Consider the following 21,807-nt stretch of genomic DNA (forward strand, 5'->3'; position numbering starts at 1 on the left):
TTTGTATTAGTTAACGCGCTAAAACTGAAGCTTTGAAAATAATTGACCTTGGGACATCATCTACATACTGAGCATGCCCACACCACCATCTCTCCCACTCCTAGCCTTCCTACGGATGGGTCAGATCTATCGCTCATTGTAAAGAAGATGTTGATCTCACACAGGGGAACGAAGGTCGATATCGGGCCAAACACACCGCACCCCGCCGTGACGGTCACAGTCAAGTCGCATGGAGCTCAACAACGGACCCGAATCTCGACAGCGACCTCCCTGAACGCCCACGACGATGCCATCCGAGACGAAGACGCGTTCGCAAAGCGATACCTGACCTGTCAGAGCTCTATCTACTTCCGCAAGCGAAAAACCTATCCTCGATGCTTCTTCTGGCGTGTCATCGAAGACAACACCTGCCTCGAGCTGAGAGTTGTGGATTTGACAAAGAGCTCGCAAGACCATCATGAAGCGAATGTTGCTATTCGGCTGGAATTCGACGATGCCATCGTGCCTCATGGCGTAGCTCTGGCGGACTTGGAGGGACATGAAGCGCTGAGCGTTTTTGTTATGCTCAGATCGAAGCAGCTATACACCTTCACTTTGAGGCCAGAATTCTTCCGGAAACCAGAATTTATAGATGAGAACATAAGCGATTGGTGTAAGACGTGCAGTCCGGCGCCGCTGGGATTCTCGTTTCCGCACCGGCTATATGCTGCCTCTCCTCACGAGCTGTTTATTTCTCTTGACAGTGGAGCGCTTTTACGTTTGACGAGGAAAGTTGGTGACGATGGTATGCACCCATATATGCGATAACTTGTACATTGGGGGTATAGCTAATGATTATCCTGTAGGTTCTCACTGGTTCCCAGTTACATTCGATGAAAAGACGTGGAGCTTTTCTTTGCGCGGGCTTGTTAAATGGAACGGCGATCAAGCAGTGCAATATGACGGCCGGTCACTCGATCCTAATACGCCTAACGCTGTTGCGACAACCTCTGACCAGGCGTTTGTGTTTGTGGTTGGGTTGAACCATTCATTGAAAGTCTGGAACTTAGCAAGCCAAAAGCTCGTTGCATCGAAAGACTTGTTGAACCGAACTGGCCAGTCACAAGATGCGGCGCCCCTGACCTTAAACCCGGACGAGTCGGCATTTATTCGAGTTTTTAACGCTGAAAGGGCAACGGAGGGTAATATGTACTATGTTGTAACATACTCTCCCCAGGACGACGGTCAGTTCAAGTTTTGGGCTGTGGGAGGTGGAATTACAAGCCAATTGGTGATCGAAGACCTTTTCCCGGATACGAAACTCCAACCAGCTGATCCTGACCCCTCTGGAAGCGTTTTCTGGAACGTGGTTGATTTCCAAATCAAATCCATGGACGAGGGTAGAAATATGGCGTTATGGGTCCTCTGGAAAAGTCACAACTCTTACCGACTTTACAGCATCCACTTCGATTTGGTTGATATAGCCAAGGTGTGGAATAACAACTGGACCATGACTGCCTTCACATTCCCCGGAAACAATGCACCTCCTAACCCTATACGATCCGATGTCACAGATACGCAAGAGAAGTGGATTGAGTATCTTTTCGCGCCTGAAAGGTACTCGACTGAGATCATTAGGACTGCCTTGGCTATTTATCAAGATGCAATGAAACTAAAACACACCCGGTCGACGAACAGCAATTTATCCTCACCATCACTACAACAGGATGTCTCCACAACAATAATGCAATCTGTAACCCTACGACAACTCCCTGATGCTGAAATGGACTTCACGAAATATTATAAAGACTTGGAAGCAAGATGGCAGCAATTCTGGCAGATTGTCGAGGACATCAACAAGAAAACGCAAGAAGCAATTAGTCTGGCCTATGATGCATCCTGTGATCTTCCATGGTTGATATTCAGCGGCGGATCAGCTCTAATTCGCGAGTGCAATAGCACTGAGCTCATTTTACACAACGACGGAAGCGCTTTAGGCCAAAATATTGATGTCCTTGAATCTTGTTGGCCGCATAGGAATCTACCCCGTGAATTAGGAGATCAACCTGGCAAGTCTGCAAGTCTCGCTAATGTCGCTATGGCATTTCGAAAACTATTCCCAGCAGATCTTACCGAGACATGCCGCACTGCTTTGGATAACGAGATCTTTGCGGAGCCTTCCCTTTCCGCCGCGGAGAGAGTTGAAGCATTCCATAGCAACTGTGGTTTTGCGGATCTCATCACCGAAGAATTATTTGAAGCCGGCTGTGCAAATATTGAGGAATCAATTGGATATAAAGGTCTCACCAACGAAATATTTTTTGCCGTGGTTGACACGTTACCTTTGGGCTTCCCGGGGAAGGATTCAGAGCTCCAGTCCACTGCCTTTGGGCGCCACGCAACAACTCAAGGTACCCTCGAGGTCCTCATCCAGAGCAGGCAAATCATCCATGATCTACTACTATTTGCTGTTTTCGTCGAGACTGAGGTGAACCTCGAGGCTGAGAATATTCGATTCGACGGAGCCATGGTCTTCAGTACATTGATCGAATTACTGAAAGAGTATGAGTTGATGATATGGCTAGGGACAAATGTGCGATATCGTCAGAAGAAGGGCCAGGCCGAGTCTAGTTCTATCCGGCCAGGCCAAAGAGCTATTGCAGGGAACCAATGCTGCACCATTCTAGAAGATCTATTCGCAATTCATATCAAGCCTCAACCAGCCTCCGGCGTACCGCAAATGTATGCAATGACGCAACAGATTCGGGATGTCATATCCTGGGTTACAAGACAAGGAGAAGTATCCTTCCCTAACGTTTTGGTGTACATCCAATGCGATCTGCTTGCCTCCGATAACCTTGACCTTGCCTCTGATTTCCTCCGTTTCCAACCAAATACCGCCTGGGCAACCTACGTCAAGGGACGGCTATACTTGGCAAAATCCGATTTTGATACAGCAGCGATTTACTTCCGAAAAGCTGCCTATCTTCTTTGTAAGTCTTTGCTAATCGTGACCACAACAGGCATTCACTAACTCTTATATTAATCTTAGCTTATGGGAAACCCGTTGGAAACCTCCACGAAATGTCCTCAAATCTTCTCGATATCGTGTCTGTTGATAGCTTCTACAATGGCCTTCCAAGATACTTCCAGCACGTTGTCAGTCTTTTCGAGCTTTCCCGAGCATTTGTTCATGTCGCAGACTTCGCCAATCTATCACTGCAAGCGCTGGGATCCAGCCCAAAGAAAAATGAAACCGATCTCGAGCATAAGAATCTTCGAAGTGATTTACTCTCCCGATTATTTCACGCATCTCTGAAAACATGCCGTTTCGACGATGCCTACTCGGCACTTGCTAGGTACACAGATCTGGCGTTGCAGAAATCCGCACTAACATCCCTCACTACCACAATCCTAACAGCATACGGATCTGGAACAGCAGGTCTGCAGAAGGTCCTCCGCCTCCCATTGTCCCTAACTCCACATCTGTGCTCACATGTGGATGATATTCTGGCGTCTCTGGCAAGCAAACAGTCACCCTTGGGACCTTCTTTCAACCAAGCGGTACCCCTGATTGGCTGGCAAGGATCTGAAAACACGCCAGAGTATCATCGCGTCTTGAAAGCCTACCGAATTGCACGCAACGATATCCGTGGAGCTGCAGAGATTTCGTACCAAACAGTCAGCCGGCTAAGAGATCTACGTGACCGTCCGGCGACATCGAAAGTGAAGTTCTTTACACCCGAGGATGCTTCCAATGATCTAATCGAGGATGACATTGAGAGTAGGGAACTGCGAAATGAACTCTTGTCTCTCATCAACTTGCTTGCGTGTATGGAGAAGAACGAGGCATATATTGTGGTCGAGCAATATGATCCCAAAGGAAACCGACGTGAGAGCATCAGTCCGGTCCTACATAAGCCAAGTAATAGCATCGAAGATCCATTTACCACATCGAATTCCTCAATAAGGAATCCCTTCTCACAAAACTCCGACAACCGCAGCTTGGTTTCGCCCGATTCCCCTACAAACCATCGTCATAAGTCAAGTTTATCACGGTCATCTTCAGACATCAAGATCAGCCATGCAAAGCGCATCGTTGTAACGCTAGAGGATCTGCGAAAGGAATATCAGAGCGAACTGGATCGGGTAAGCAGAATTCGAAGCGGGGATTGGGAATTTGGCGCGGTGGAGGATTTGGAAATGGCTGGTGTATGATAATACTGGTGTTAAATAGTGTTTTTATCAATGCGGGATAGGCGGTTTAAGCAATTTGGGTTTTAGCATACTCCTTAGATGTTAAGCGTCTGCCTCGATCAATTTAACGATATCAAATTATTCATTAAAGATTTTATATAAGCCTCGACGATGCTGCTTCTAGAGCAAAGATCATCATCGTCGTCGTCACCACCATGTCCTGTCTATGTATATATCCAAATAATTCTGTTCATAAACCAGCCATTCTAAACTTAATCACCACCAGACATGGAAGAAAGCCGAAATCAATACCTAGGGGTAGAGGTAGCCCAACCCGAAAAACTTGTGTAGAAAGGTCAATCAGAGGGGGACAATGAAGGTCCTGTTCATCAGAGTGATGGACGAGACCATCGGCCTTTTGCTCTGATCTTCGGCCCAAAAATGTAAAAGAGATATGGAATAGGGAGTAGAGCAACAGCTACAAATCCCAGTAGACTGGACGCCCAAGGAATTCCAAGTTTGCCATACATCGCCCTCACGAAAAGGGGAAATGCACCAGCAAACATGCTTCGAAGAAATGTGTTTGCCGCCACGGCGCTGGCAGACACAGTTGGGAATGTATCGATAAGGTAGTTCAGCGCAGCCTGGAAGACGGTAAAAAAGCCGAAGCCCAAAGTAGACGCTCCTATCGCTGTTGCTATCCAGGGGATACGCGGATCTGACGTCCAGCCCAGGATGAAGAGGCCACCGGCAAACATGACTGATCCAACCATCATCGGAGGAAGACGAGCCTCGGGTACAGGTCGACAATTGTTCGCTCTGTATTTTTTAATATAAAACTTCTGGTTCATGACGTTTGCAACCGCTCCTAGTAGAACTCCAACGAGGAGAGCCAGGAATGGAAGCTGGCCAACGACTTGATTCCAGCCTCTCACTTCCTGGAATTGAAGTGGGAAAGAGGCAAGATTAAGATAAAGGATTCCGTAGACGAATGAAGCATAGAGGGCGACGGAGAAACATATTGGAGTAGCAAGAAGCTGGAATGGGACGACGAAGTATTTGTTCGCCATTTCTCCAAATCCAACGTCCCATTCTTCATGGCGTGCATGCAAAGCCCAGTTTCCTGTCGAATAACGAAGACGACGTGCTTTTTTTACGAGCAAAACTGGAGCATATGACTCGTCGAGAAAGATAACGTCGAGTACGAGGAAGAACAGCATCATTATTCCGGTGAGCTATGTATACGTCAATATTAGCCAGTGTGAGAAACGGATTGGGTAAATGGGATGAATGCGAGACATTACATATTCAGTCCACCTCCATCCGAGATAACTCTGAACAATTGCGCCTCCAGCAATCGGCCCTATAGTTGGACCGCCCACTACAGACAGTGCATAGCCAACAATGGCTGCTCCACGGTCTTCGGCTGACCATATATCACCTAGCACACCACCAGTGTTGGTAACAGGAGCAGCACCAAAAAATCCACAGAAGAATCGTGAAAGTAAAACGGTTTGGATATCTTTGGCAGTAGCTGTGGCGAATGAAAATACCACAGCAATGAAATATGGGAATATGACGGCAGGCTTCCTTCCATACATCTCAGATAGAGGTGCCCATACCAATGGACCCAGACCAAAACCAAATAGTAGCAGACTTATCCCAAGTGTGCCCACATCCTCGCTTACACCGAATTCTTCGTTGATTTGCTTGATTCCCGGTGCGTAACTGGAAGAAAATGAAGATTTATAGTCAGAGGTGGAAAATTATAAAGCCCATAGGGGGTTCACGAGGAGCCTTACATTGCGCTAGCCCACGTAGAACCTGTTTAATACGTTAGTCAGGTTAAGAATTCACACACTGTAGGCATTGACGTACCCATTGTAGTCAGGCCATATAGCAATGTGGTTATGCACTTCTTTTGAAACGACCAATTCATAGGCCTGTAGGGATCATCCGGTCCATTAAAATCGACAATGACATCTGGCGTGGTCTTGACATGGCTCAACGGATGAGTGAATGGCGCTGTTTGACCAGAATTTCGACTCCTCAGTCGACTTATTGCCGTTCCATATTGCTGGCTTGCAGTCGATAGGACTGAGTCGAGCCTGCTTAGTCCGCCCCGTTCGACATCTTGTTCTATAGAACTATCGCTCTTCTCCCCAGCTTCGTAGAGCGGACTTGTATGACGTGGCGACACATCCATCTGGGAAATCTATTGAAAATGCGAATTTAGCCAGATAGCAGCAGCGGATTAAAAGAAGATGAAGCCATTAGGAACCCCACGAGAACAGCGTGGTGGATAATGCTCGTCATGCATGTCAGATTCCTATACGAAGTGGTATGCGCGTCTATAAGAATCCTTGAAAGTTGCCGTTTTTGCCGATGATTTTTCGGCTCTCCTCCGAAAGCCGGGCGCTTAGTCAACTACCGCACCTGGCCAATCACAGAAAAGGAAACATGACGTCAAAACGCCGAAGCACAAGGAGGTGAGTACAAACGAAGTTTGATATATTGGCTGAAAGCAGCGATATGTGACATGGACTAACAGTAGATCGCCTATTTGGCATGTGCCTCTTCCCATTTGGTGATTGTTTCCTGCGCAGTGGTCACCTTTAGTCCAATCCTAGCATCCAGCTCATACGCCTCCCACTTGTACACCTTTTCCAGCCATTCCTTGCATTCCTGCACTTTCTGTTCATCCTCTGCCATGCGGGTTGCCTCATCCTTTACCTGGTGGTTCTTCTCAGATGCAGGGACGGCAGTGGCGCGGCCGATAGGTCGGTAACAATGGCGCTCCATCCACAGATTAGCAGCCATCTCGTAATGCGCCGATGGACACGTCCAGTCATCCCGATTCGATCCCTTGAAGAGAGTCCTATCATGGCACAAGATCTGGGACTTTAGGATATCCCGTGCTTCGCTATGCTTTCGTTGAGCGCGCAATAGGGAGGCTCGAAGAAGAGCCAGTACGGCCTGTTCGTCGAGCGGTTCAGATGCCCATGTCTCATTACTCTCTGACCACGCGAGATTCTGGAGTGCAACTTCCAGCTGGTCATCGGGCATTCGGCTGTGTCCATTCCAGAAGAAGTTCATTTCTTCAATTGGTGATACACCGATTGCGTCGATGAAAGGAATATTTCGTTCTTTCGCGCGAGCGTCCCACTTGGTAATCTTGCGAGTCACGAACACATCGAATGGGAGCTGACGTGCAAGGAACTTCTTCTTGCCTGCTTGAGAGGGTGCCATGCGGAACAGTTCCTCTGCCTTTTTAGCATGCTTTTTAGCGGTTTCCGGTGAATCTTTAAGGTGTCTGCGGTACAGCTCTACCTGGGCAGCGGCTGCAATGTAGAAATACAACGCACGGGACCAAGAGTTAAGCTCAGAGCACTGGTAGACGGAGTCAGCTGATGGACATATTTTAACTGCAAGAAACAAATGAACAAGAAAACATGTTACCTCGATAAATGACTGTGAACAGAGCTCGTATTCATGCAAATGCATGGCATCGATACTTCTCTCGAACACATGCAGAGCTTGTACTTGCTTCAAGGGGCTCTTTTTACCCCCATGGATCAGCCGCATGGCCTCCTCCACTTCCCTGTTCGCTCCTCGCATCCTTGACTCTTCCAGGACCCAGAGTTGGCTGTGAGGAAATCGAGCTCTCATATCAATCAGCAAGTTCTCCAGTCGACGCATTGGGTAGCCTTCAATATCTTCCTCGTTACCCTCAACTGGGTCAGGTAAAATATCCGCTGCACGCACAAAGCTGTTGTAGAAGGCTAATAAGGTCAATGCAGCAATTGCTCCGGTTAGCGTGTGAGACCGGCTTGCCTGCCAGAGCAGCCGTAGCCCTCGAGATCTGTCACCACGGAAACCGATGATGTAGAGTATCCTATTAAGAGCCGGAGGCACCATTGAAATGAACAGTAGGAGTAGTCCGAAGCAAAGACTGGTTCCAGAGTGAATGAAGTGGTCGACGGGGTGGGAAAAGAGGTCAGGGTCCTCGTTTGTGTTTAGATTGGATTGCGGTCCTTCGCCTTCCTTGGTCACATCGGTTTCACTTCCTAGGGTAAGTCGAGAGAGCCGTCTTTGGGTACTTTCGTTGGTAACATCCTCCAGGTTTGTTGTTGACATTGACTTTGAAAGCGAGACCTTGCTGGCAGAATCGGCTCCTGCAGAGGATATTAGTAAAGGAACAAGATTACATATGTCTTGGGTTTAACCGTACCTTGTAATGATGGGTTTACAGCTTCGGCTGCAGTTCTTGTAGGTTGGCTTGGTACGGCACTGCCCTCTGTGGAGTTGGTATTGAGCATTATATCCGCAGAATCGAAGCGTGAGTCCACTCCAAGGCTCAGGTTATTCTCCTTTAGATATTTTTCTTCCATTTGGGCAATGCTGTCGAGCGCAATATAGGCCTTTCTCAGTTTATAGAATGCCTTTATGCTCTCTGACAAGCTCTCGCTAAGAACTCCCACGAGGGCAGCCATGAGTTGAGCCATACACTGACATAGCAAGTACTCCGTTCCAGGTGCGTAAATGGAAGAATGATATGCATTTACAGCATTTGCATTATGGTGGGCCTTGTACTGGTCATTGTAGGCACTGGTTTCTGCCTCTGCAAGCCTGGTGGCAGCTATACACTAGTTAATAGCAGGAACATGGGCAATTATACATAATGGACCTTACCTTGGCGCATAATATCCTGCTCTAAACCCAAGGTAGCTCGGACAAACGTAACAATGCCTTTTCCTAGCTATAAGACAAGGTGCGTTAGTATATGGTTTAATTGTAGGCTCAGGTAGCCAGTCCTACCTTGTGAAATGATGAATCGCCCTTTTCTAGGTCCCTCTCAGCTGAATCGACATCATCATCCATAATATACGCAGCAGCTTTATAACAATCTATCAGTATGTGGAAACACGGTCCTTTGCAGTAGTAGATATACCTTTTAACGCATGTTCAACTATTACAAGAGGAATAATACATTAGCAGCCATTTGATAAGGCGTAGATGTCATTTATAGGTAAGAACTCACGATCCTGGGACTCAACAACAGCATCAAGAGACTGGGTCGACGCGTTTGAAGGAGCTGCCTTGGAATACAGCCATGATCCCACGCGAAACATGGTGTTATATCACCAGTTAAACGCGTCCAGAGAGTAGAAATGAAGATGGTATTAAAGAAGTAAAAATCAGTATGTGCAGATGCTAAAAATCACTTTTAGGCGCCTCTCCTTGGTATTATGCTGGATGCTGACAGAATACTGTAAGAGAAAGGAAATTAAAAAAAGTATGGGGAACTGTTCAAGTAAGAGAATAAGGGTGTCACGTCACGTCACTTCATCCCAGACTGATAACTTGTTACAATACAAATTCAATATCTGGGTGGACAGAGTGTTTGCTGTGAGGTGAAGTTTGGAGATAAACAGCAGCCTGATGAAGTAGACGGGCTCATGGAAAGCACGGAAAAAGGGCCTAAGAGCAGGTCTTATTCTTTATAATGCTATCCTGTACCATGACCAAGGGTCTTCCCTGGAACTATGCAAGGCAAAGCGAGGGTGTGTCTCCGTCCGTGTTATATATCTCCCAACGACGCCGTCGAAAGAAACGGATGGCGAGATATAAAGCCGGAACTTCGGGCGCCAAGGCTCGGAGGCGCAGTAGTTTCGCTTCCGGCAGAAGGATGAACGATGTGTTCTTTTCCCCTGGACACGGCCTAACTCGCTCGCCCATCACGTCCTATATCGACCAGCGCAGGCCCGTCTTACTGAGGCTGATTCCGGGGATAAGGGGATAAGGCTAGGATATACGGAGGATTCAGACATGGGAAGCCCGGGTTCTCCGGCTCTCCTGTCCACGGTCCCCTTCCCTAGCTGTTGGGACTTTGGGCGTTGAATCTTGACCTCGCTACTATTAAGCGACGAGAGATAAGATCCGCCGTGTCACCGAAGCCTGCACTTTGCTTTGTTTCTGAAGCCGCCACAGATATAGATGCCACGTGATATGGCTTTCTCCTGGAAGCTCGATATAGCCTCTATTCTTTGGCTAAAGATCTCGTCTACTTGGACCGCATATTGTCCATTGAAACCCGATTGGCGTTTAAGGATGTGTGTATTTATATCTACGAGTACCCCGTATATCTCATCTATCGCCTACTCACCGCTATACCGACCGCTATATCGGCTAGGAACTGTAAAGACAAGAGACAAGATCGATAACCGCGTCACCGTCGAAGGCAGTGTAGTGGTTGTTGGCATTCTTCGTCATCAGACAGGGTAGTTAAAATCCGAGAATACAGTATATCCGGGGCTTGGACTTATGTATTCAACGCGCAAGCGGCCTTTGATGGCAGCCTTGAGATTACCCAGGTTACGTCTAAGACAGATCTGCATGCCGTACATGATATCGTGTGCGAGCTCCGTATAACGGTGAGTTGTAGAATTATCTGCAGAGTAGATATGGCAGCCTGATCAGTATTGATAGCTAAGGCTGGGCTTTGGCTACGTGTGCCATAGCTAAGATTAGCGGCTGATTTTCAGCTAGACGCCGTGATATGATATATCAGAGGTTCAAGCGGGAGAATAGCTGGACCAAGAGAATAATCTATCCTTCTATAGAATATATCTATTATAACGAAGAGAGCGAGAAGGTGTAGTGAAGACGCTGCTTAAATATCCGATGATCTGATTACATAATCAATAGCTCTTCCTCTTTCTCATTCCCGTACCTTCGACACAAGCGATTTACACGCCGATATCAAACTGCTTCCGCTCGCTCCCACCAGGCCATTTGCTGCGCGGCAAACTTCCTGACCTGCCAAAGGAGACCCTCCAGCCCTTTTTGCAAGACACAACAGCCATGTCGAGCCAACCCGCCTCCCAGGGCGCCGCCAACCAGCAACCCGAGTCGGCGCAACCAGAGAAAGCCCAGAACCCCTCTGCGCCTTTGGAGGAAGATGACGAGTTCGAGGACTTCCCAGTAGAAGGTATGCGTCGGATATGATTATTCGCCGGTGCGGAGATTACTCGTTTTGCGGACAGCCGTGCTAATATGTAACTGTCGTGTGATTCTAGATTGGCCCCAGGAAGAGGCTGAAGCTCCAAACGGAGGAGCTGGCAATGACCATTTGTGGGAAGAGAGCTGGGACGATGACGATGCGAGCGAGGATTTCTCCAAACAGCTAGCGTGCGTACCTCTGTCAAATCTGATATTTTTGACCTACCCCCCCGGATCCCTTTATCTATACGTATCTCAAATGCTAACGAGTGCTCCTGGCTTGTAGTGAGGAACTGAAGAAGGTCGAAGCTGCGAAACGATGACCAGGTCGTTCTAGAGGATGAAATATGATCAATTCTAGGGTGTTTTTTTGGGGCTCTTATCTGTTCTGCTACGAGTTTATCTTGCTTTCTCTCGTCTGCCTCATGGTTTTCTTCAGCGGAGTTCAGGAACTAGGAGGGTGTAAGTAAAGATCGTATAGTGGCAATCAAAGAAATTGACACTGCATCTGGCACTTTTTATCCATCGATACGACCGTACTCTACATGCATACAAGCTCCATACTGATAAATAGGTTCACACTTGCTGACCGTTATACCCTGGGGAACCCACAAAATGTCCTGTACGAATACGCCTTAACGATACAAGATCTAAGGTCTCCATTTTGAAATATATTTTATTTACTTTTGCCTCGGCAAATTTTGTTACACTAGCTCTCTAAACATATCAACATCAGCACCATGGCGGGCCGAATCAGGCAAACTGGGGTTGCAATATAGCGTTATATGAGAAATATTTACTTGCTCGACAGCGCAGACACACCGGGCAGGTCCTTGCCTTCGAGCAGCTCGAGGGAAGCACCACCTCCAGTTGAGACGTGGCTCAATTTATCCTCAGCCTTGAACTTGGCCGCAACAGTTGCGGTGTCTCCGCCGCCAATAATGACGATGCTTCCCTTCTGAGCGGCATCCACAGCTGCGTTAAGGGTGTCCTTGGTGGCTTGAGCAAAGGCATCGAATTCGAAGACGCCAGGGGGTCCGTTCCAGAGAATGGTCTTAGCTTCGCCGATAGCTTCCTGGAAGAGCTTGACACTCTCCTTACCACAGTCGAGACCCATGCAGCCATCAGGGATACCTTCGGCATCAGTGGCATAACCGACTTTGGCGTCAGGAGCAAACTTATCACCGGTGACATAGTCGACTGGTAGGACAACCTTGACGTTCTTCTCCTTGGCCTTTTCCATGATTCCCTTGACTAGCTTGCTGCCTTCTTCGTCATACAAGCTGTTGCCAATCTTCAGGTTGTCAATTACCTTCTTGAAGGTGAAAGCCATAGCACCGCAAATGATAAGGCTGTTGACTTTTGTGAGAAGGTTGTCGATCAATTGGATCTTGTCGGAGACCTTGGCGCCTCCGAGGATGGCCAGGAATGGTCGTTGGGGGTTTTCAAGGGCCTTTGCGAAGTATTCCAACTCCTTCTTGACCAAGAATCCAGAAACCTTTTGTGGTAGGTCAACACCAACCATGGAGCTGTGGGCTCTGTGGGCGGTGCCGAATGCGTCATCTAAATAGAAGATAATCGTTAGGGCAAATGGTCCCGCCACTTAGACTTGCAATTAACATACTGATATAGACATCTCCCAAGGCAGTCAGTCCCTTTCTGAAAGCCTCAACGGCAGCTGGATCAGCCTTGACCTTCTTGCCAGACTCATCCTTGGAGCTTCCCTCCTCCTCGGCGTGGAAACGCAGGTTCTCCAAAAGGAAAACTTGGCCATCGCTGGCACGGGAAATGGCCTCCTCAACCTCCTTGCCGACACAGTCGTCGAGGAAGGTAACCGACTTTCCAAGCAGCTTTTCGAGTTCTGGGACGACAGGCTTGAGGCTGAATTTTGGGTTGGGTTTGCCATCTGGTCGTCCAAGATGGGACATGAGAATCACAGCTTTGGCACCGTGGTCGACAGCATATTTGATCGTTGGCAGAGCTCCGGCGATTCTCTGGGTATTGGTGACCTTCTTGTCCGCATCGAGAGGGACATTGAAATCGACCTAGAAGATATATGTTAGGTCTCAGTGATGGTTGTCTTAGTGGCGGGGCTATAGCATACTCGGATCAGGGCTCTCTTGCCCTTGACATCGATGTCGGTAATAGCTAGCTTGTTCGAGAGCGACATTTTAGCTACAATTGATGGGAACCCGTTACTTCTTAATGAACAGAATGGTAGCAGGTTGAGGTGAAAAGTTGAGATCGAAAGCAACAAAGGGAGGGCGGGCTTTGGTGGGGTTGATATAAAGCCTCCCTTGTTTATTTACGGCGGGGTGAAATCGGAGAGATGCGGGAGTGATGTAATCACAACCAAGGCATTTTCCGGTTTGATAAAACATAAAGCAGTAGATGGCGTGTTTGACGAAGGCATAAGGCATAGATAGATTTAGCTGAGCGGCTTGACTGATCTCCGAGATAATATACCATGCATAAGCCCGCAGCCTACATACAGTTATATCTATACTGCATTGAGCAGTAGTACTGCAAACATAATTTGATCAAGATTAATAGACTCCATTCAATTCCTAGTATAATAGCTAGTGCTATCTCTTCGGCATGTACTGTGTCGTTCGAGTACAGACAAGTCGCCTCCCACACCAGTCTTTGGGCAGAGTTATGTATCGAGAACGCTGTATAGTAAAAGTCGAAACAGGCCTTCCACGAAGTGAGTGTTAACCCATTCTAACCTTTTAATTGCTATATATTAGTAGGCACTTTCAATGGCTCTGTGGTTCACTGTAACATCACATAGAGCTGGCCATGGTAGCCACCCGGACGGCGGATCGAAATAGAGACGTGCTAGAGTCAATATTATAACCAGCTTAACATTACTGTTTAGGTAGGCAATGATAGCGTTGTCATCACTTGTTGGCCTTATAGTCAAGATATAGCTCAAGTATCATGCTGGCACAGCATTTGCAAGCCACCTCGGATACGGTTGTCGTTAGGTCAAATGGAGAGAAATAACCTATACTGGTCTTGAGACAGCTGTTAGCTTACGTTCTCAACTTGAAAAAGAAAACAACACGAAGATTGTATATCTGGGAGCCTCAGATCAAGTGTATGTGAGATGTCAACATTCAATTTCACAGATGTTACTCTGGAAATTGTCGGTATTGCAGAACTCTCTTGTTATTCATCATTGGCGGGAGTGAGGGAACTCGTTAGTACTAACCATGTAAATATATAGCTCATTGAGTCCTCAATCGTTAGTTGTTCAGCTGAATTTGAGATGTTGATGTCAAGAAGAAGAAAATAACTGGAAAAAGACTTTTGTATGTATGGCTGACTAATACAATCACATGACTCTCCCAGCTCCTTCAACTTCAAGCTTGATCGCGATATCTAGTTTGCAACAACGCAGAGCAGGAAGAGCTAACCAACAGCCTCACTCGCTTGCTATACTATAATACACCTCTACTGACTCTTTGTTATTCATCATTTATCGTCAATATGGCAGAATCACCCGCGTCGCCACTCTCCTCCCTCGCGTCAGAGGAGTTCCCTGAGGATGTCAAGTTCGACGACCCGGGACGGTCCCGTTCAAACTCCCCTCCCCAGGTACATCCTTCGAAGCGCCGCAAGACCGGAATATCTGCATGGGACCATCATACTCCAATATCGTCCGTCAATGATGACCTTCCGCCGCCGTCTCCAGTAGCCTCCATATCATCGGACAGCTCCGGCGCGATACCAAACTCCCCGGGTACGATGGCATTACTGGGCCCCGAGGAGGATTACAGCGGCGCAGGGAGAGATCATATCACCGTTTGTCTTTGGGAAGGCTGTGGCGCGAAAGATTTTGGAAATATGGATGCATTGGTCAAACATATTCACAACGAACACATTGGGTCTCGACAGAAGAAGTATTTATGCGAATGGGGTGATTGTGCTCGGAAAGGGCAGGCTCATGCCAGCGGATACGCTTTGCGCGCCCATATGAGAAGCCATACCAAAGAAAAGCCATTTTACTGCGCATTACCAGGTAAGCAGTCATGAAACTTATTCGGTACAGGATCCCACTCTAACAAACGTGTTTTTATTAGAGTGCGATCGTAGTTTCACGCGTTCGGACGCTCTTTCGAAACATATGAGGACCGTTCATGATACCGATGCTCTAAAATCACTCGACGCCCTGGCGAAGCAACAACACCCAACAACGTCTACACTCCCCAAGCCTCCCCGAATTAAACTCAAGCTCCCGCCACGCAGAGAAAATGACAATGGCGAAAAACAAGATTGGCAAGAACCAAAAAGCGACCAAGGCAAAGCAAGAGAGCCTAGTGACGTACCGATCTTCGATTCGGATATTGGTTTTGACGAGCACGAACTTTCGATGCCACTAGATCGACTTGCACGCCTAATACGCCGGCAGATTCACTGGGCAGAGCAAGAATCTAAAACTTTGGAGCGAAACTGGGAGATAATCAAGCCACAAAGGAAGCAGACATGGAAGGAGAAGGAGCTTATTCTAGATGACCTTATCCATGGTGAGCTACGGGTGTATGGCACGGGGCCCATTCCAGATAGAAGGCCCACTAGCCGCGGTGGTGTGCATAACCTGTCACCGATGCCTGCCACAACGGAGCAGATGAAAACACCATCTTTGGAGAAGGCGAACCCGGAGGAGGTTGGTGGCGGGGAAGAGCTGCATGAGCAGCAGGCACAGCCATCTGAAATCAAGTCACATACTGACGATGATCGGTTGTAAGTCACATAGCAGAACTGTACGATTGTGTGGGTGTCTAATGCCACGAGTATTTTGTTTTTATTAATTATACCCCTCTTCTGGAAAGGCCTTGAATGCTACAAATATATATCATTTGAGCTATTGCGCCTGAAACCACTCTACTTTAGCCTTTGTCTCTGGCCGACTTGGAGTATAGGATGGTCAATAAGGATTCTATGAGGTTTTGTTGAAGGCACGGACGATGATAGAATGATTGGGGAATACGCGTTAATGCCCATTTCGAATGAAGAAAGGTAAAGAAGACTACTAGCTTATATTGCTCAACAGTGCTCTTTCAAAGTAACTCTACTGTGGTAAGTAAACCCTTTCCTCATCGCTCATAAGTCAACGCTCCTCAAGAATCAATCAAGAAATAAAAGTAAGAATGGTTACGGCTTTTTGAGGGATAAAAAGTGTAGAAGAATAATGAAGCGATAATAGAAAGCGTGGCACGTCTAGAAGTACATGTAATAAGAGGCAAGGCTATGGCAAACATCAAGTGGCTAGGGAGGTGGGCGGAATGTAAAAGGAGAGCTGGGGAATTATATTGAATCAAACCTACTTCTTCCATGACTTCGACGTGAGTTAAAACACGCGAGGAAGAAATAGTATAAACGCCGTTCACAAATGCAACTGACGGGAATATCAAACTCCGGCTGCTCCAAGCCAGAGATCCAAAGTAGAAATGAACAGATAGAAATAAAAGTGCTTATAGATGGAGAAATATGATATAATGAGATAATGGCATGATATGGGGGACAGAACCTCAACCAGGAATCCCTAGCAGGCATCTCCAACTAGCGGGTGGGAGTTAAACGTTAGAATGCAGAAAGTAAACACGGCAAATGCGATTGGACAGGAAACTAATTTGAGGCTTCGGTGCCCTTCTCGGCGGCCACTAGGCGGCTATACATGTTGAGAAGTGCACTTCCTGGAGTCCCTTTATTCGGCCAGTAAGCCGCACAATAGTCCCTAAGGATAGATTAGTATAAGGGGATTTATAAACGGTAAGTAAGAAGGGTAAAACAAACCATAGTCTCCCTTCAAGCGAGGCTCGTGCCTCTTCACCGTCAAGGATACCGCGAATAAAATCACCAATCATTCGAAGTAATCGGCGAAGTTCGGCAGCTCGCTCTGGCTTGCTTGGGATGCTTTCCTTGGTGACCTGGGACACTCGCCTCAAATGCTCACGGATCGGTTTGAAGATGCTCCTAAGCATGTTGTCACCGCCAGTTGGCGTGGCCACATTGCGATCATCACTACGACGACGCTGTGGTGCTTCCTCCTTAGAATGTCTGCGTGCTTTATCAGCATCTGCAGGTTTTCGGTGATCGCGTTCTCGTAAGGGAGTATGAGATCCATCGGCACTATCACGGCTGCCGCGATTTTGCATGCGGCGTCTTGGTTTTTCAGCTTCTCTACCCTTTCGCGGAATAGATGGGGCAGGGGATGCGGAAACAGTTCTATGTGTATTTCGTGCGTTGTTCTTTTTGTTGTTGCGGTGGTGGTTCTCTAGAGCCTTCCTTGCCGCAGAGCTTGTTCCATTGCTAGCTTTAGCCTTCAGCACAGATATGAGGTAGTCCGCCCTTCGAACCAGGTGTACGGCTCCAGGAGACTTCGACCCTTCACCCTTACCGTTCAGCCTTTCTTGTTTGCGGTCAACTCTGTGTTCATCAAGGAAAAATTTATCCTCCAGACCTAGCTCAGGGTCATCACGAATTTGCGTCCATGCTCCGTAGCCATGGCGTGCAATACCCAGGCAAAGCATCCCATCTTCTCGAGCACCCCAAGAGCAAGAGTAGTCTGCGCCCTTGGTGGCCTCCGGAATGCGGAAGCTGGTTATATCTTGAAGATTGGAGGTAGCTTCTCGAAGAAGACGCATTTCCGCCGGTCTCCCGACGATGGTCTCCGCGTTTATGCGTTTTACGCCCTTGTGGTCAAAAAGAATTGCCTTTCGCTCCTTTTTAGTGAAGCTCTTACCCTCACGTTCGAGAGCACGGATTCTATTGCTTTCTTCTTGCTCGAGGGCGGTGGCCTTGTCAATGACTTCATTGAGAGCATCTTTTACGACATTGAGATCCCGATTTGTGAGACGTGCTTCCTTGATAATGTCTTCCTCACGCTCTTTCATATCCCCATATCTGAGATACGCGCGAATGAGATGTCGGTACTCTTTTTCGTTCAGGGGCTCGCTTGGATCTGGGCCTTCGGCATCAGATAGGGCATCGGCATCTATGTTCACTTGTTGGCGAGCTCGTCGTTTAGCTTTGCGCTCCTCACGTTCATCATTGATGCCGACATTTGGCGTAGCGTTTTCGTCAGGTTCCTCTTTTGGAGGCTTCCTTCGAGCTTCTAATTCTTCCTCTGCCTTGACCTTCTCTAGATATTCCTTTGGAATGATGTCATCCCATGAAAGATCGTCAAACTTGACATCAACATATTGACATTCGTTGATAAAGTCAATTCCTCCGCTAACCTCGATCGCGTCTTCCTCGACAGTCTTATGTTCTTCGGCATTGGCAAGAACGGCATCAATATCAAGCTCCTCAAGTTTCTTCTGGTTGTCGGATTGCTCGAACATTCGTTGTCCGCGTTGCTTGAGAATCCGAGATATGTCTTCGAAAGAGGTTGGTTCGGCTACTTGGTGGCCGGCACGAACGAGTTTGTCCTTGAGGTTAGTGGCTTCGTTGTCCGTCACACCTCTTTGGATGGTGATAAACTCTAGTAGGAGCTTATTCCTAGCTCGTTCCAATACCTCTTCCTCGACGGTGTCCTTGGAGACTAGACGATACACGCTGACAGGCTTAGTTTGCCCTATACGATGAGCTCTTGCCATTGCCTGCAGATCAGCTTGGGGATTCCAGTCTGAATCGAATAGAATCACTGTGTCGGCTGTCATCAGGTTGATACCAAGGCCACCAGCACGTGTAGAGAGCAAGAAGGTAAAGTCAGTACTACCAGGAGCGTTATAGTGCTCGATAGCAAGACGACGTGGGCCGGCGGCGATTGTGCCGTCCAGACGCTGGTAATTGAAGCCACGGGCGTCCATATAACTTGCCAATATATTTAACATCCTTACCATTTGACTGAAAATTAAAACACGATGGCCATCATTCTTCAGTTTGGTAAGGAGTTGGTCGAGTACCATCATTTTCCCACTGCTAGTGACGAGAGCTTTCAGCTGGTCTTCTCGCCTTGTGCTACCTCCCGCCTGGTCTTCAGCGCCCCAAAACATAAACGGGTGGTTGCTGGCCTTTTTCAACTCCATCATGATATTGAGCAGCGAGGGTTTTGGTCCTCTACCACCATGATTAAGTGCATCATAGTTTTTGGTCAAGATATTTTTGTATAATTCGAGCTGGACGTCAGAGAGTTCGACACGAATGATCTTTTCAGACTTTGGTGGGAGCTCGCTCTCGACCTTTGATTTGGTTCGCCGGAGCATATAGGGTTGAATGGCTTGTGTCAAGTCGGCCAGCTTCGCACTAGCAGCTTCGGAGTTCAGGTCCATGTTCTCGTCAATCTCAATAACACCGGGATTAAGGAAGTCCATCAATGCAGAAAGTTCCCCGAGATTATTCTGAACAGGTGTCCCTGTTATGAGCAACCTACAGGACGACTTGAAATCGAGTAGTTTGGCATATAATTGTGAATCACGGTTTTTCAGTCTATGTGCCTCATCAATAGCCATGAACTGCCACTTGATTTGGCTTAGGAAGCTTGCATCTTGGAGAACGTATTCGTAAGTCGTAAGAAGAACATGAAATTTAGGACGCTTCAGATTGCCATCTATCAAGAGTTCATAGTCTTTGATGATTCGTCGAGCAGGCTCTGGACCACTGTAGACAATGTAGTTCACATCGGGAGTCCAGTGATCGAACGTCTCACTCCAAGCCGGCATGGTACTTAATGGAACAATGACAATGAATGGGCCTTGTTGCTGCCTGACATGTCGCAGCCAGTTTATGAACGCCACGGTCTGAACCGTTTTGCCCAGTCCCATTTCATCAGCAAGGACAACATTACGGCCACGGACCCAGTTATAGGCGAGAAAGTTGACACCCTTGACTTGGAATTCCTTGAGTTGGCCATTTTGTATAAAGTCCGGGTTGCCATGTATTGGTTCGAATTTGGAGCGAGTTGCAGGGTTTGTCTCAGTTCGGGAGGAGAGAGGAGGGTGGGAGCAGCGGTCTAGGTAGCCATCGATCTGGCTTTGGGCTATGGTGCTGATGAGGCTGCCATCTTCCCAGGTACAGCCATCATAGGGTAACCGTTTCCATTTAATGTAATATTCGGTGCCGCCATCGACTTCACGGGAGCCAATGACACGCTCCACCTGTTTGAAATGATCAATTTTCTCTATATATCGTTCGCGGTCAAGGTTCCATTTCTCTCGCTCCTCCGGGATGACATCCGGGTCTCTCATGAAAAGGATCTCTTGTTCTATCTCCCTCCGGATATAGTTATCTAGACGCCGGACGCCACGACAGTGAGCGAGAGTGTCGACGGTCTCCCATGTGGCATGGTAATGCGCCAACCCCTGCCATTTGGTGTAGTATTCGCAGTCGCGGCGGCCTAGGTCAGGCTTCGAGAGATCAACGTCTTCCTTGAAGCGATGATAAAGGATCTTGTCGATGGCTGGGGTGGTGTCATCCACGGTATAGGTCCAGTCTCCGGGAGTCCCTTCCTCATATTCGTCTTCAAACATGTGGTCGTCACTCTCTTCGTTGTAGTTGCAGACTTTATTTGCCCGCCGTGTTGAGAAGCGAACTTCGCCGTGCGACGGAAGAAAGGTGTCTTTAGTATTTTGGGTATTCCGGCGGTGTTTTTTCCCCTGACGGCTGCGACGAGGGCCTTCATAGGCGTCGCTATCAGAGTCTGACGATGAATCAGGCATCTGGACTGGTGAAGGACGGTCAGAGGTACGGCCAGGCCGCCGTCGTTTTGGGGGTGGGGCGACATCCGAGTCTGAGCCAGAGGAATCTTGACCTAAACGTCGAGTTGGGCGAGCGCGTCCACTCCGTCGTAGGCCATAGAGAGCAGGGTTGTTTCTGATATATTCCTCTTCATCGACGGATGATTTACGTTTCAATCCCCGTTTGGAGCCCGGCGAGGACGAAAACATCTCTGACGGAGGGGCGTCCACGCCGTTATCCAGCGTGAAATCTGCAACATCCTCGCCAGCCGCGTCTTCCGAAGCTCCAATGCTTTCGTCATCGGAAGAATGGTGTGAGTTCATCCCAGCATCGACGCCGTTGACGCTCTCATCATCGTCATCGTCGTCGTTTGCCGAAGCTAGCTCTTCGGCATCCATGGATTCGTGAGAGGCATCGGAGTCGTCCATAGTTTCGACATTGGTAGGGAACATCTCGCCATCACTAGGCGCATCTGGCATGGAAACATTATCGTGCAGCCCGTACGCAGACGGAGAGCGTATAGGACTGTGTCCGTTACGTATATCGAGGGGGAGGGTGTTTGAGATCACCACGGTCGAGGCTACATTGTCGCAATTAGCATTGAGAAGGCAATTGCAGTAAAACGCGGCATCAAAGCGCCGGGCAAGACAGGCGAGGAGCATGCAGCCAGTATTATTGTATTTAAGGTAGCTATAACTCCTCAGGAAGGCGTAGGAACGCGGGGATCGATGGGGTCTGATGTATCTATAGAGGGATTTGATGAAATGGGGATGGATGGAGCGACGCTGATTATGAACAGGAGCGCGTGCAATATGAGACCACGAAGAAGGGACAGAGTGGCAGGACCAGCTATACAGGCAGACCGATCACCAGCAGCGAGCCTGAGAGCTCGACAGCGTCCCTATCAAAGGAATGGAGGGGTGTCCCGTTGGGGCACTATGA

At 48.0% G+C, this 21,807-nt stretch overlaps 7 protein-coding genes across 7 annotated transcripts; 3 read left to right on the forward strand and 4 right to left on the reverse strand.

Moving 5' to 3' along the window:
* Positions 1–147: 147 nt before the first annotated feature.
* GIQ15_02573 (uncharacterized protein) lies at positions 148–4,197 on the forward strand (the record flags this gene model as incomplete). Its single annotated transcript, XM_033549990.1, has 3 exons — positions 148–784; positions 846–2,972; positions 3,032–4,197. 3 exons carry the CDS (start codon positions 148–150, stop codon positions 4,195–4,197), a joined length of 3,930 nt encoding a protein of 1,309 aa, XP_033407151.1.
* Positions 4,198–4,565: 368 nt separating this feature from the next.
* GIQ15_02574 (uncharacterized protein) lies at positions 4,566–6,382 on the reverse strand (the record flags this gene model as incomplete). The annotated part of the gene is made up of 4 exons (XM_033549991.1): positions 4,566–5,411; positions 5,481–5,904; positions 5,979–6,000; positions 6,055–6,382. 4 exons carry the CDS (start codon positions 6,380–6,382, stop codon positions 4,566–4,568), a joined length of 1,620 nt encoding a protein of 539 aa, XP_033407152.1.
* A 353-nt stretch (positions 6,383–6,735) lies between these two features.
* GIQ15_02575 (mitochondrial outer membrane protein iml2) lies at positions 6,736–9,308 on the reverse strand (the record flags this gene model as incomplete). The annotated part of the gene is made up of 6 exons (XM_033549992.1): positions 6,736–7,566; positions 7,636–8,351; positions 8,408–8,815; positions 8,869–8,935; positions 8,995–9,071; positions 9,218–9,308. 6 exons carry the CDS (start codon positions 9,306–9,308, stop codon positions 6,736–6,738), a joined length of 2,190 nt encoding a protein of 729 aa, XP_033407153.1.
* Positions 9,309–11,040: 1,732 nt separating this feature from the next.
* GIQ15_02576 (uncharacterized protein) lies at positions 11,041–11,501 on the forward strand (the record flags this gene model as incomplete). The annotated part of the gene is made up of 3 exons (XM_033549993.1): positions 11,041–11,167; positions 11,256–11,367; positions 11,465–11,501. The coding sequence occupies 3 exons, from the start codon at positions 11,041–11,043 to the stop codon at positions 11,499–11,501; spliced, it is 276 nt and encodes a 91-aa protein (XP_033407154.1).
* Positions 11,502–11,974: 473 nt separating this feature from the next.
* On the reverse strand, positions 11,975–13,348 carry GIQ15_02577 (phosphoglycerate kinase; the record flags this gene model as incomplete). The annotated part of the gene is made up of 3 exons (XM_033549994.1): positions 11,975–12,741; positions 12,803–13,223; positions 13,283–13,348. 3 exons carry the CDS (start codon positions 13,346–13,348, stop codon positions 11,975–11,977), a joined length of 1,254 nt encoding a protein of 417 aa, XP_033407155.1.
* Positions 13,349–14,673: 1,325 nt separating this feature from the next.
* Positions 14,674–15,931, forward strand: GIQ15_02578 (zinc finger protein; the record flags this gene model as incomplete). Its single annotated transcript, XM_033549995.1, has 2 exons — positions 14,674–15,205; positions 15,267–15,931. 2 exons carry the CDS (start codon positions 14,674–14,676, stop codon positions 15,929–15,931), a joined length of 1,197 nt encoding a protein of 398 aa, XP_033407156.1.
* Positions 15,932–16,812: 881 nt separating this feature from the next.
* GIQ15_02579 (chromodomain helicase hrp3) lies at positions 16,813–21,527 on the reverse strand (the record flags this gene model as incomplete). Its single annotated transcript, XM_033549996.1, has 2 exons — positions 16,813–16,921; positions 16,981–21,527. 2 exons carry the CDS (start codon positions 21,525–21,527, stop codon positions 16,813–16,815), a joined length of 4,656 nt encoding a protein of 1,551 aa, XP_033407157.1.
* Positions 21,528–21,807: the final 280 nt, after the last annotated feature.

The sequence above is a fragment of the Arthroderma uncinatum genome, assembly GCF_011692745.1.
Source record: "Arthroderma uncinatum strain CBS 119779 chromosome Unknown scaffold2, whole genome shotgun sequence".
Classification (NCBI taxonomy): Eukaryota; Fungi; Ascomycota; class Eurotiomycetes; order Onygenales; family Arthrodermataceae; genus Arthroderma; species Arthroderma uncinatum.